Source organism: Dipodomys merriami, unplaced genomic scaffold (assembly GCF_024711535.1).
Source record: "Dipodomys merriami isolate MVZ:Mamm:240054 unplaced genomic scaffold, mDipMer1.0.p SCAF_128, whole genome shotgun sequence".
Classification (NCBI taxonomy): Eukaryota; Metazoa; Chordata; class Mammalia; order Rodentia; family Heteromyidae; genus Dipodomys; species Dipodomys merriami.
In genome coordinates this window covers 2,700,500-2,715,236 of record NW_027202582.1, presented here as the reverse complement: position 1 = coordinate 2,715,236, position 14,737 = coordinate 2,700,500, and the positions used below count along the sequence as shown (strand labels likewise).

Below are 14,737 nucleotides of genomic sequence, written 5' to 3'. Positions count from 1 at the left end.
AAAAACCCAGAAGTATCATTGTGGCTCAAATGGTAGAGCACTCGCCTTGAGCTGAAGAGCTGAGGGACAGTGTCCAGGCCCAGAATTCAAACCCCATGACTGACACAAACCCCATTTACCCTCCTCCCCCCAAAAAAAGAAAGAAAAAGAAAAGGAAGCAAACTGCCAGGGTCTAGTGGCTCAAGTTTGTAATCCTAGCTACTCAAGAGGCTAAGGTCTGAGGATCACAGTTCAAAGCCTGCCAACCAGGGCAGGAAAGTCCAGGAGACTCTGATCTCCAATTAACCACCAGAAAATCAGAAGTGGTGCTGTGGCTCAAAGTGGGAGCTCTAGCCTTGAGCTGAAAAAGCTCAGGAACAGTGCCCAGGCCCAGAGTTCAAACCCCCCAAGGCCAAATTAATTCAATAGTTTAAAAAATAGCAAGAGAAAGCAAATTAGCTTTCTTGTGGGGAGAGGGAGAAGAGGCTCTGACCCCTGGGTTGTAAATGGCTCCTAGAGGCTGCCCTGGGTACAGATTCTAATTCTGCTACTGATGCACGGATCATTCTCTTAGCTTGATTTTTTAAATAAATTCTGAATCTGACCATTTCTCATCACTTCCTTTGTCACCCACCCCTGGCCCATGCCACTCTACCATCCATCACAACAGCCCCTGCCCTGTGTGTGTGTGTGTGTCTCTCTCTCTCTCTCTCTCTCTCTCTCTCTCTCTCTCTCTCTCTCTCTTGCCGACTGCACCCTGCTGTTAGGATATGGGAAGAAAATGTAGCCAGGCTAACTCAGCAGGACCTGGGGGGCGAGCAGGGCTCCACGTGGGACTCGGGGTCGGGGGTCGCATGGTGCATGTGTTCATGCCAGCCCATGGCCATTAAACCACCAGTCTCAGAGCCTGCGCTGCTGCCCCCGAGTGCCGCCCAGCCCCCACCCAGCCCCTAACCCCTGCACCCTGCCCTCCTGCAGCAGGAGCCCGGAGAGGCATTTCCTGTTTGGGGGCTGCCTCCTCCCCCTCCGAGCCCAGGTTCCCAGGGCCCAGACTGAGCTAGGGTGAAGGAAGGCTCGCCCTTCCCCCGCTCGCTGCTTCCCCCAGTGCCGGCCGGGCCGAGGCAGAGATCTCGGGAGTGGAATGGAAGGGGAAGGGGTTGGGCGAGCGGCTGAGCGGTGGAGGCTGCGGGTTCCCACTCAGGGCCACGCCGCGGGCCTCCACCGGCCGCCCTGGGGCTCTTGGGGTGCAGAGTCTACAGATCTGCGGCGGGGGGGGGGGGACACAGAGAGGCAGGGGCTCCCTGCGAGTCTTGGGAGAGCAACACACACACACACACATATACACACACACAGAGACGTGTGCCTGGCACACGTGTGGCTGGGGAGGAATGGCGGGGCACGCAGCCGGCCGCCCAGTGCAGGGGCGTTGGGAGCCTGGCGCCCCGATTCCCGGGTCCGGGCTCTGGAAGGAGCGCCCTGCCCCCCCCCAGCCCTCCCCCCGCCCCGGCCGGCCGCAGACAGCGCCGGGGTTGAGGGTCGGGCTGCCGGGCCGGCCGGCGGCTCCCCCTCTCCCCGACTCCCAGCCCGGTGTCGGTGTTGCAGGGGGGGCGGCCCGGGGGCGGCCGTGAGCGGCGTCCGCCTCCCCTCCGTGCCCCCCACCCCGCTGCTTCCTGCCCCCGCGGCCCCCGGGGAGCGGGAGCGGTGGGGGGAGCTGGCAGCCGCCCCAGGCCGAGCCTTACAAGGGCCGAGCGGCGCGGGGCCCGCCCCCCGTCCCGCCCGCCCGCGCGGCCCCGGGCCCTCCTCCCCGTCAAGAGCCGCGGCGGGCCCGGGCCGGCCAGTCGGGGGGCGTCGCGATGCTGCTCCGCCTGCTGCTGGCCTGGGCCGCGGCGGTGCCCGCGCTGGGCCAGGCGCCCTGGGCCGCCGAGCCCCGCGCCACCTGCGGCCCCGGCAGCTGCTACGCGCTCTTCCCCCGGCGCCGCACCTTCCTGGACGCCTGGCGGGCCTGCCGCGAGCTGGGGGGCGACCTGGCCACGCCGCGGACCCCGGACGAGGCGCGGCGCGTGGACGGCCTGGTGGGCGCCGGCCCGGCGGGCGGGCTGCTGTGGATCGGGCTGCAGAGGCAGGCGCGGCAGTGCCAGCCGCAGCGCCCGCTGCGGGGCTTCACGTGGACCACGGGGGACCAGGACACGGCCTTCACCAACTGGGCGCAGCCGGCGTCCGGGGGGCCCTGCCCGGCGCAGCGCTGCGTGGCCCTGGAGGCCGGCGGGGAGCACCGCTGGCTCGAGGGCTCCTGCACGCTGGCGGTGGACGGCTACCTGTGCCAGTTCGGCTTCGAGGGCGCCTGCCCGGCCCTGCCGCACGAAGCCGGGCAGGACGGCCCCGCCGTCTACACCACGCCCTTCCACCTGGTCTCCAGCGACTTCCAGTGGCTGCCCTTCGGCTCGGTGGCCGCCGTGCAGTGCCGGGCCGGCCGAGGAGCCTCGCTGCTGTGCGTGAAGCAGCCTGCGGGCGGGGTGGGCTGGTCCCAGGCCGGGCCTCTGTGCCCCGGCCCCGGCTGCGGGCCGGATAACGGGGGCTGCGAGCACGAGTGCGTGGAGGAGGCGGCCGGCCGCGTGTCCTGCCGCTGCCCCGAGGGCTTCCGCCTGGCCGCCGACGGGCGCGGCTGCGACGACCCCTGCGCCCAGGCCCCCTGCGAGCAGCAGTGCGAGCCCGGCGGCCCGCGGGGCTACAGCTGCCACTGTCGCCTGGGCTTCCGGCCAGCCGAGGATGAGCCACACCGCTGCGTGGACACGGACGAGTGCCAGATCGCCGGCGTGTGCCAGCAGATGTGTGTCAACTACGTCGGTGGCTTCGAGTGCTATTGCAGCGAGGGCCACGAGCTGGAGGAGGACGGCATCAGTTGCAGCCCCGCGGGGGCCATGGGCACCCGGACGTCCCAGGACCTGAGAGATGAGTTGCTGGACGATGGGGAGGAAGGGGAGGAAGTAGAAGAGGCCTGGGAGGTCTTCGATGGCGGCTGGACAGAGGAGCCTGGGATCCTGTGGATGGAGTCTACACCACCACCCGACTTTGGCCTGCCCTATCAACCCAGCTTCCCCGAGGACCCAGAGCCCAGGAGACCCTACCCAGAGCCCACATGGCCGCCTCCGCTCAGCGCCCCCAGGGTGCCCTACCACTCAGTGCTGTCAGCCACTGGGCCTGTGGTGGTCTCTGCCACCCGTCCCACACGACCTTCTGCCCGACAGACCCCTCTCTTCTCCGCCACCCGCCAGCCCCTGAGCCCTGCCCTCCGACCCGCCATGGTTCCGGCCACACGCCCAGCTGTGCCCCCTGACCAGCAGATCCCCAGGGCCGAGGCCGGCTCTCCAGATCGGCACTCTGCCCACCAGCCCCGAATTATCTCTTCCACTCTGCCAGCTCGTCCCCCTCCCCACCAGCCCCCGCTTATCTCAGCCAGATATCCAGAGCTGGCCCCTGCGCCCCAGCCCCCTAGGTCTCCAGACGCCCAAGGGGCTGACACCCAGACCATCATTCACCGGCCTCCAATCTGGGTTGATCCTGTCCCTCAGGACCCCACCCGCAGCAGCCATCAACCCCCACTGGCCCCAGGTTTCCCAGGGCTCAGAACCCAGCCCCCCCAGCTTCCTACGATCTCCACGTTCCAGCCCTCACTGTCCACCATGTCCAGGTCCCTCGGGACCTCAGTCCCTCACCACCCTGCTGCCTCCCAGCCTCCCAGCCTCCCCCCTCCTCGAGAAGGCCCCACGAACCAGACCTCAGCCAACAACTCTCCCCAGCCCCATGTCCCCCAACTCTCCAGAGAAGGAGGGCCCGGTCCCAGGTTGGCCCCCTGGATGCCCTCTGTGGTGCCCACAGCAGCCCCAACAGCTCTGGCAGAGGCCGGTCTGGCAGGTCGAAGCCAGAGGGATGATCGCTGGCTGCTCATGGCACTGCTGGTACCAACATGTGTGTTCTTGGTGGTCCTGCTTGCACTGGGCATCGTGTACTGCACCCGCTGCGGCCCCCACGCCCCCAACAAAAGCATCACTGACTGCTACCGCTGGGTCATTCATGCTGGCAGCAAGGGCCCCACGGACCCCATGCCCCCCAGGGGCAGCATCACAGGGGTACAGACCTGCAGAACCAGTGTGTGACGGGGCACAGATTACAGATTCCCCCTGCGGGGTCGGGGGAAGGGACACCGATGCTGGACACAGCCGAGGCTGGACCGGGGACCTCTGGGGGGGGCTGCCCAGCTGGACAGAGGGCATTCTGCCTGCCGGGCCCAGCACCTGTGGCAGAGGACACACTAAAACCCCCCACTAGGTGCTGGGGTCTCCTCCAATAAATGGGGTGTCAACCTCACCCAAAGCTCCTGATCCCCATTGATGCTTGAGGGGAGGGTCTGGGAGGTCTCAGAAAAGCAGCAGATCTTCCTTTGTCTAGGTAAGGTAAGACCCTCCCCACCTAATGAAAGGGTATGCTTCAGGGATTCTCAGGGAAGCAAGAGCTCAGAGAGGGCAGAGCCTTGCCTACCATCACACTGCAAGCCCAAAAGTCTGCTATTTGCCAGAGGGAGAATTCCATATTTGTTCCTCTTTTGACTGAAACTTCAAGAAAGGAGTGCTGAATTTGGGGGAGCACTCTGGGGTGAGGGCTTCTGCTCCACTGAACAGGAGCTAACCTGGGGACTGGAGCCAAAAGTGGGTTCTGGAGCTGGTGCTTCAAGGGAGAGAAGGGTGTATGCTGAGTTCCTGTGAACTTTCTCCTGAACATTCCTTTCCATCCTTGCTCACAAGTCAGGGGCTGGGGCTCAGGGTCACCAAGGATGCTGCCACCCTTGCCTCCTGGGTGCTTCTGGAGGCGTTCCTCCCTCCTTCCTCTCCCTTCTCTGGAGAGAAGGCAGGAATCAGAGCCTCCGGAGACTGGGATGAGGAGTGGACGAGGAGAGCCGATGGAGGCCACAACAAACAGCCTAGGTCAAGCTCCCTGGGCAGCGCCCTTTGCTCTTCTCCGTGTGGGGTGGGGATGGGGAGAACGCAGCGGACTCCAGCTGGAGTGAGGATCCCGAGCAGAGGCTGGTGAAAGATCACACGGTCTGTGGGGTAACCTCCCTTACCCTGGCCTCACTGCCTAGGGGGGGAGGGGAAGGGCCTGGGCGGGGGAGGCGCCGGTTCCCACCACCTCTATAATTTTTCAGTTTCAGCCTCTCGGAGTCTCTAATTAAAACGGGGCAAAGCAGTCACTACCATCTCGACAGGCAAAGTTTGGGGTGGCCCAGAGCCCCTTCCTTACCCAGATCCCTCTGGCGAGGGGAGTGAGCCCCAAGGGCAGAGGGGAGGCGGGGCTGGAGCCGGGGGCGAGCCCAGGGGGTCGCAGAGGGGGCGGAGGGAACGCGACGCGCCGCCCCCAGCCGCCACTCTCACGTTCCCCTAACTCAAACCAGACGCCCCCGCCAGATCCTGCCCAGGTTTAACCTCCGAGACGCCGCCAGGGAGGTTTGCCGGGTGGAAGTGGAGTCCCGGAGCTCTCCCGACGCCTGAGTCTGGGAGGGAGGTGAGATCGCAGCTCCGGGAATGACACAGTCTGCGGGGACTGGAGGACTAGAGGACCCCTCCCCCCGCCCGTAGCCCTGCTCAGGATGTCCAGAGCGCCCTGAGGACAGGGAAGAGTTAAATGCACTGTAGTCGGACGGGGGATGGGAGTGGGGAAGGGGGCCCAGAGCCGGCTCTTTGTCATCCGGTAATGAGCACCAGATGCGGAGCTGCGTGCGGGCCTAAACAGACGGCCTCCCAGGGCAGAGCCCCTGCCTGCGCCGCGCCCGGGCTCCGCCCACGGACTGAGGCCCCGCCTTGCCCTGGCCGGACTCGGCGGGGGAGGGGGGAGGGGACTCCGGCGCTATTAGCCCCGCCCCTCCGAACAGGAACCACGCCCCCTCGGGAAGCACTCCATAGGCCCCGCCCATCAAAGCTGACAAGCCTCACCCCCTGCCAGCTCAGAAATGCCTACAGAACCACTACCCCGCCCCTTCATCATGTCGGCCCCGCCCACTCGCCCCAAGCCCCGCCCCCGGAGTAGGCCGGCGCGGGCTATCGTTAGTCTTTCCCGAGGTATGAACTCCGCCCAGACTTTACACATTCTCTCTCTTTGATGAGCCACAACTGCAGGCCCCGCCCGGGCCCGGAGTCTGGGACTCTGCAGGGAATCCCGCGGGGATATGAACTCTGTCCAGTAGAAAACCCCGCCTTCCAGGAAACTCGCGAAGTTCCCTAGAGCTCTTCCGCGGGCCTCGGCCCCGATGAGAGCCCCGCCCCCTCGCCGAGCTCCCACGCGGGGAAGAATTCAACCTACTTAGGGCTAACACACTTCACTTAGAGGTAATGGCTCACCTCCGGCGACCCTCCCCGGCCCGGCCCGGGAAGATGCTGAGAAGCCCCGCCCTTAGGTCCGGCCACCAGAAAAGATGTCCTGCCCACAAGCACTGCCCATGCAGGTTGTAGGACCCAACCTGGACTTCAGGCTCCGCCCCTTGTGCACAGACCACGCCCACAGCAAGGCTCCACCTTTGAGATGCAAGACCCTCCAGGATCTCACACACACACACACACACCCTCTAATACACACACACACACACACACGCACCCTCTGACCAGGAGGCCCCGGCGCCCTCACCCACGGAGTCTCAGGATCCTGGGTTCTCCGGAAGGAGGAGAGCGGGACAGATGGCGTCGGAGAATCGGCCTTTAGCGCCATCTGGCTTTAGCATCTCCGATACGCAGCCACCGCAAGGATTCACTGGGTCCCTTGGCTGTAAAAACAATGCTCCCTAAATAGTTGCTTAATTTGTTAGATCTGATAGATGTCCCTTAACCTCACCTGAGGACAGGTGCTCTTAATTGTATTTGGAAGTCCATCCGCAGGGGATTATCATATCAGCCTTTAAGCCTCTTTGTAAACTGAGATGCTCTGGAGTTTTATCTTATCTGCCTATCTATCTATTGTGCTGGTACTAGGACTTGAACTCAAGGTCTGACCTGTCTCAGCTTTTTTTTTTTTTTTGGGTTCGTTCACGGGGCCTGAATTCTGGGCCTGGGCGCTGTCCCTCAGCTCTTCAGCTCAAGGCTAGCGCTCTACCACTTGAGCCACAGCGCCACTTCCGACTTTTTTCTTTTTGCTTATGTGGTGCTGAAGAATCGAACCCAGGGCCTCAGGCATGCAAGGCAAGCGCTCTACCACTGAGCCACCTTCCCAGCCCTGTCTCTTAGCTTTTTGCTGAAGGTTGGCACTCTACCATTTGAGCCACAGCTCTACTTCTGGCTTTTTGGTGGTTAACTGGAGATAAGAATCTCACAGATGCCAGGCATGGTGGCTCATGCCTGTAATCCTAGCTACTCAGGAGGCTGAGATCTGAGGATCGTGGTTCAAAGCCAGCCCGGGCAGGAAAGACTGTGAGACTCCTATCTCCAATAAACCACCAGAAAACTGGAAGTGGTGCTGTAGCTCAAGTGGTAGAGCGCTAGCCTTGAGCTGAAGAGCTGAGGGGCAGCACCCAAGCCCAGAGTTCAAGCCCCACAACTGACCAAAAAAAAAAAAAAAAAAAGAATCTCACAGATTTTCCTGCTTGGGTTGAGTCTAAGTTACAATCCTTAGACCTCGGTCTCCTGAATAGTTAGGACTACTGACCTGAGCCATCACACTGGGCTTGGCAGCCCTTAGAGTGGCGGGTGGGATTCTGATGGTCCCAGATTTTCCTTTCTTTTTTCTTTTCTTTTTTTTTTTTTTGCCAGTCCTGGGGCTTGAACTCAGGGACTGGGCACTGACCCTGAGCTTCTTTTGCTCAAGGTTAACATTCTACCACTTGAGCCACAGCACCATTTCTGGCCTTTTCTGTGTATGTGATTCTGAGGAATTGAACCCAAGGTTTCATGCATGCTAGGCAAGCACTCTACCACTAAGCCACCTTCCCAGCCCTGATCTCAGATTTTCTAGATTCAGGTCCCCTTTCAAGTTTCAAGTTCAGGTCCACCTTTCAAGTTGTGGGCATTTTCCCTAGGGTGCATGTTTGCCTGGTGGAATTGGTGGATTTGGCTCGGGGGCTCTGTGTAGGGAGTGAAGGTGATAGATTGTAGGGAAGGGCTGATGGTCAGACCACATCTGAGGCTGGACCGGTCTCTCAGCGCATCTGAACACATTTTCCACTCAACTGCCTCACCACAGGCAGCTCCTAAGGTCAGTTAGGACTGGGAGCTCAATAAAATACTTTCAAACATTTCTAAGACAGATTGGGAGCCACCATGGATGGGACCCATCATCTGCTAAATTCTCACTAGGCGCCTTCTGCAGCCCACGTCGGGCCCCTTGTGGAGCTCAAGCACCAGCTTTCCCAATAGCAACTTCAGGCCTGAGAAGCTGAATTCTTTCCAAGTGCATTTCCAACCTCAGTGCCCTGGCTGCTATAGATGGGAGAGTCTGGTTCTAAATAACAGTGATGCTAGGTGGGGGTGGCTCACACCTATCATCTTAGTTACTTGGGAGGCTGAGATCTGAGGATCAAGGTTCAGAAAAGTCCGAGTTTTTTTGTTTTTTCCAGTCATGGGGCTTGAACTCTGGGCCTGGGATGTCCCTCAGCTCTTCAGCTTAAGGCTAGTGCTTTACTACTTTAGCCCCAGCGCCACTTCTGGTTTTCTGGTGGTTTATTGGAAGTAAGAGTCTCACGGACTTTCCTGACTGAGCTGGTTTTGAACTGAGATCCTCAGATCTCAGCCTCCTGAGTAGCTAGGATTACAGGTGTGAGCCACTGATGTCCGGCTTCTGTGAGATTCTTATTTCCAAGTAACCAACAAAAAGCTGGAAATTGAGTTGTGGCTCAAATGGTAGAACACCAACCTTGAGTGAAAAAGCCAAGCTGGCTTTGACCTTCAATCTTCAGACCTCAGCCATGCCTGGCAAGAGATCCATGTCTTAATCAGAAGATATTCACCTCTCAGAAACTGTCTGCAAGACACAGATTCTCAGAGAGAACAAAGGCGCTAGTATTTGCCTCTTCCTTTAGGAAATTAGTTGTCTATGGTTTTAGTGGATATTGCTCATGAAAAGACAGTGCCTATGAATGTGAGCTCCAGCTGATTCCTAAAGGAGGTGCTGCTTTCAGATCCCCAAAAGTGTAGGTTTGGTATGGCTTCAGTGAATCTGGTGTGTGTGTGGGGGGGGGGGGGGTGGTGGTGGTGGTGGTGGTGGTGGTGGTACCAGAGATTGAACCCAGGGCTTCACAGTACTAGACTCTACCACTTAGCCACACACCTAAGTCTTTTGGTTTTTCTTGCTAGGGTGTGGCTAATTTTGTCCTAGGCTGGCTTTGAACTTCAGACCCTCTTGCCTCTGCCTCCCAAGGAGCTGGGATTACAGATGTGTACTAGTGGGCTGAGTTCAGAGACTTTTTTTTTTTTAAATCAGGAGGCTAAGTGGCATTCTGCATCCTGCAGCTCTGATTGATTCCAGCTTGACTATTTAATGATCATGGGACCTTAGACAGGTTCCCGAATGGTTCTGTCCTTGCCTTCTTATCTGGGCAAAATGGATGCCATAGTAGTCACTATTTTGTTCACAATAAAACTGCCTTCTCATCTACTCAGTCCATTTATTGAAATATTGCTATACTAGAGGGCAGGCTACAAGAGTGGCTAGATAGAGGAGCAGCAAAATTCCCTAGGGTGGAGAGGCCAAGTCGGAGAGCACAATTAAGAGGTGGTGAGCAAGTAGGTCCCAGACATTGGCTGGTGGAAAGAAAGGTTGGCTGACCATGGCTGCTGGGCTACTTGTGTCCTGTGTGGTGCCACTCATGGGCGTAGACATGTAGAAGGCACTGTGGGGAGATACCATATGATTATCACTGTGCCTTAATCCCTTCACTCATGTTGAAATTTGGCTCCCAATTTAAAGACACTGAGAGGTGGTGAGACCTAGGGGGAGGCATTGGCTTATCAGTGGGGGGTGCGGGTCAGATATGCAAGTGCACAAAACTGTCCCCAAAGACACGTGAGTGCCATGTCTGGAGCTCAAATCAGAGGTTCAGTCAGACATGGTGGTGCATGACTATAATCCCAGCTACTTGGGAGCCCGAGACAGGAGAGGAATGAGTTTTAAGACCAGCCTGGGGGGCTGGGAAGGTGGCTCAGTGGTAGAGCGCTTGCCTTGCATGCCTAAGGCCCTGGGTTTGATTCCTCAGCACCACATAAGCAAAAAGAAAAAAGCCGGAAGTGGCACTGTGGCTCAAGTGGTAGAGCGCTAGCCTTGAGCTGAAGAGCTGAGGGACAGCGCCCAGACCCAGAGTTCAGGTCCCATGACCGGACCCCCCCCAAAAAAAACCAAAAACAAACAAACAAAAAGACCAGCCTGGGAAAAGTTCCAGATATTCTACTTCAAAAACAAAATATAAAACAAGCTGGTCACTGGTTGCTCACATCTGTAATTCTAGCTATTCAAGAGGCTGAGATCTAAGGATTATAGTTCAAAACTAGCTTGGGCAGAAAAGTCTATGACTTTTTTTGTGTGTGGGTGGGTCATGGGGCTTGAACTCTGGGCCTGGGCACTGTACCTAAGCTCTTCAGCTCAAGGCGAGTGCTCTACCACTTGAGCCACAGCACCACTTTCGGTTTTCTGGTGGTTTATTGGAGATAAGAGTCTCTTGGACTTTCCTGCCAGGCTTTGCTTTAAACCTTGATCCTCAGATCTCAGCCTCCTCAGTAGCTAGGATTATAGGCCTGAGCCACCAGCACCAGGCTACTATGAGATTCTTTTTTTTTTTTTTTTTTTTTTTTGTGCCAGTTGTGGGGCCTGAACTCTGGGCCTGGGCGCTGTCCCTCAGCTCTTCAGCTCAAGGCTAGCGCTCTACCACTTGAGCCACAGTGCCACTTCCGGCTTTTTTCCTTTTGCTTATGTGGTGCTGAGGAATCGAACCCAGGGCCTCATGCATGCAAGGCAAGCGCTCTACCACTGAGCCACCTTCCCAGTCCTTCTTATCTCTACTTAACCACCCAAAAGCCAGAAATAGAGCTGGAGCTTAAGTGGTAGAATGCCAGCCTTGAACAAAAAAGCTCAGGCAGAGTGCCCAAGCTCTGAATTCAAGCTTCCTCCCAAAGAAGGGACTGAGGTCATGGCTCAAGTAGTACAACACTTGCCTAGCACTTGTGAGGCTGTAGGTTCATTTCCCAGTACCTTAAACAATGTTAATAACAGTAATAATTCAGAGATACTGGATGAAAATAAAACACCTGTAATCCTAGCTACTCAGGAGGCTGAGATGTGAGGATTGTGGTTTGAAGCCAGTCCTCAGTTAAGAAAGTCCATGAGGGCTGGGAAGGTGGCTCAGTGGTAGAGCGCTTGCCTTGCATGCCTGAGGCCCTGGGTTCGATTCCTCAGCACCACCTAAGCAAAAAGAAAAAACCCAGAAGTGGCGCTGTGGCTCAAGTGGAAGAGCGCCAGCCTTGAGCTGAAGAGCTGAGGGACAGCGCCCAGGCCCAGAGTTCAGACCCCATGACTGGACCCAAAAAAAAAAAAAGAAAGTCCATGAGACTCTGTTTGTTTGTTTTGTTGGTCGTGGGTCCTGAACTCTGGGCCTGGGCGCTGTCCCTCAGCTCTTCAGCTCAAGGCTAGCTGAGCCTCAGCGCCACTTATGGCTTTTTCTGTTTATGTGGTGCTGAGGAATGGAACCCAGGGCCTCATGCTTGCAAGGCAAGCGCACTCTACCACTGAGCCACCTCCCAGCCTCTCCATGAGACTCTTATCTCCAATTAACCACCAGAAAACTAGAAGTGGTGTTGTAGCTCAAAGTGGTAGAGCATTAGCCTTGAGCGCAAAAGCTCAGAAACAGCATCCAGGCTCTGAGTTCAAGCCCCATAACTGACAAAAACAAAAACAAAACAAAACAAAAAACTCAAGTTATTTGAATTTCCAGTAGCACAATATGGAAGAACTCAATTTTTTTTTTTGTCTTATTGGTTGTGGGGCTTGAACTCAGGGCCTGTGCACTGTCCCTGAGTTTTTGTGCTTAAGGCTAGCATTATACCAGCTCCTGGTTTGATTTGAATTTCTTTCTTTCTTTCTTTCTTTCTTTTTGGGGGGGTCTGGTTTGGGGCCTGAATTCTGGGCCTGGGCGCTGTCCCTCAGCTCTTCAGCTCAAGGCGTGCGCTCTACCACTTGAGCCCCAGTGCCACTTCCAGCTTTTTTCTGTTTATGTGGTGCTGAGGAATCGAACCCAGGGCCTCAGGCATGCAAGGCAAGCGCTCTACCACTGAGCCACCTTCCCAGCCCCTGATGTGAATTTCTTAAATCATCATAATTTTTTTTGTGTGTGGGTCATGGGCACTTTTGGTTTTCTGGTGGTTTATTGGAGATAAGAGTCTCTCGGGGGCTGGGAAGGTGGCTCAGTGATAGAGCACTTGCCTTGCATGCCTGAGGCCCTGGGTTCGATTCCTCAGCACCACATCAGAAAAAAGCCGGGAGTGGCGCTGTGGCTCAAGTGGTAGAGTGCCAGCCTTGAGCTGAAGAGCTGAGGGACAGCGCCCAGGCCCAGAGTTCAGGCCCCACAACCAGACCAAAAAAAAAAAAGAGTCTCTTGGACTTTCCTGCCCGGCTTTGCTTTGAACCTAGATCCTCAGATCTCAGCCTCCTCAGTAGCTAGGATTACAGGTGTGAACCACCAGTGCCTGGCCATAAATTAATTTTATAATTTCTTTTTTTTTCTTGTCAGTCGTGGGGCCTGAATTCTGGGCCTAGGTGCTGTTCCTCAGCTCTTCAGCTCAAGGCTGGCGCTCTTCCACTTGAGCCACAGCGCCACTTCTGGCTTTTTTCTTTTTGCTTATATGGTACTAAGGAATGGAACCCAGGGCCTCAGGCATGCAAGGCAAGCGCTCTACCACTGAGCCACCTTCCCAGCCCTTAATTTTATAATTTCTTAAAGGTTTGAATTTTGTTACTTTGGTGCTGGTACTGAGCCTTGAACTCGGTACCTTACCTGGGCACTGTTCCTTGGCTCTTTGCACTCAAGGCTAGTGCTCTGCAATGTGAGCCACAGCTCTACTTCTGGCTTTTTGGTAATTTAATTGGAGATAAGAGTCAAGCTCTCCTGCCTGGGCTTGTTTCCAACCTCAATCCTCAGATCTTAGCTTCCTGAGTAGCTAAGATTACAGGTGCGAGCCACCAGCACCCAGCTCGATCACCGCTGTCTTGTGACACCATGTTTAGGATCATGTGTCATGAGGCAGCAGATAATCGATAAAGATGGATGACAATTGAGAAAAATTAGTAGCTTAAATAAACATTCGGCTTCTTTTTCATTGGAGCTGGTAGTGAGCAAGCCGGTGACACAGCAGCTACCACCGCATCACCAGAAGTGGATGCTGTTCTTAGTCTCAGCACATGTACAATTTTCAAGGTTACCTACTGATCCGACAGAGCTGCTGGAGTTCCAGCTATCCCGGGTGCAGTTCTGGGAGAATGCAGACAGGGCAAGATTGTTTCTATTTCAAGGAACAGGGTTGGAAATCTCTCTAAATGCCTTCAGCTTGACTCTCCTATCCCAGAATCAAGTCCCACAGTGCCACCCTGTGTGCCAGGGAAGCTGGAAATGTTACCTTTTAGCTGGGTTCCTATCACACAATGTAGACTTGCAGCTCTGTGATTAAGGGGGAGCAGCCTGTGGGCATGTTTGGCTGTGATGTTGGTATCTTGCCAATGGGGAGGGGCTGGCGCACAGGCGCCCCTGCCCGCTGCGCCTTCTCTAATGCATGGACACCACAGGATGTTCTGCTTCTGTTACTTTTCAACAAAGAACCTGTTTCACTGGCAAGGAAGGGTGGCCGTGGGCTGGTGCTCAGGCAGAACTCCAGTCCCCAGGCTACCCTCCCACGTGGCCAGCGAGCAAGTTCGCTCAGCGACCTGACGTGCAGCCCTGGCCTCCTCCCGTGGTTTCAGCTCATCCCGATTTAAAGAAGAACCTGAGGTTTGGACTGGAACCAGTTTGTTTCTGTCTAATCATCCCTTCTTCAGGCCCTGTGCCTTCGTCAGGCCGCATCCACTGCTCAGAAACTCCTCTGCCCTGTGCGCGCTGGGGGTACCTTACCCACTCTCCGCACCCTTCTAAGACCACTCATGGTCCCTGCGAGTGAACTAGAAAAGGTGCCATGCCAGGTGCCAGGGACTCAGGTCTGTAATCCTGACATCAAAGGATTAAGGCAAGTCAGGGACTGGGAAAGTGGCTCAATGGTACAGTGCTTGCCTTGCATGCTTGAGGCCCTAGGTTCGATTCCTCAGCACCACATAAAGATGGCTCAAGTGTTGAGTGCTAGCCTTGAGCTGAAGAGTAGGGGGGACAGTGCCCAGGCCCAGAATTCAGGCCCCACGACCACCACCACCAACAACAAAAAGTTTGCATCTCCAATTAACTAGCAAAATGCGACTGGAGGCATGCCTGGCTCAAGTGGTAGAACACCAGCTGTGAGCAAGCAAAGTTCTGAGTTCATGCCACGCTACCTGTATACAAACACACAAGGGTGCCTTTTTCCAAATGAATGCAACTTTATATCAGGACTGGAGGGAGTGGATTCCACCACGTTTGACCCTTGGTCCTGTGCACAATAAACATCCTGGATAAATGTCCATGTCTAAGTGAAGATGCCACCCATGTACGTTTTTTTTTTAGTGCCAGTCCTGGGGCTTGAACTCAGAGCCTGGGCACTGTCCCTGACCTTTTGTGTTCAAG

General features: G+C 56.5%; 1 protein-coding gene across 1 annotated transcript; it reads left to right on the top strand.

Annotated features, from left to right (window-relative positions):
* Positions 1-1,822: 1,822 nt before the first annotated feature.
* On the top strand, positions 1,823-4,323 carry LOC138824217 (endosialin-like). Its single transcript, XM_070017884.1, has one exon. The coding sequence runs from the start codon at positions 1,833-1,835 to the stop codon at positions 4,131-4,133; it is 2,301 nt and encodes a 766-aa protein (XP_069873985.1). The 5' UTR covers positions 1,823-1,832; the 3' UTR covers positions 4,134-4,323.
* The last annotated feature ends 10,414 nt before the right edge of the window (positions 4,324-14,737 follow it).

Coding starts and splice junctions, on each gene's coding strand:
- LOC138824217 (XM_070017884.1), top strand. CDS start 1,833: ATGCTGCTCCGCCTGCTGCTGGCCTGGGCCGCGGCGGTGCCCGCGCTG.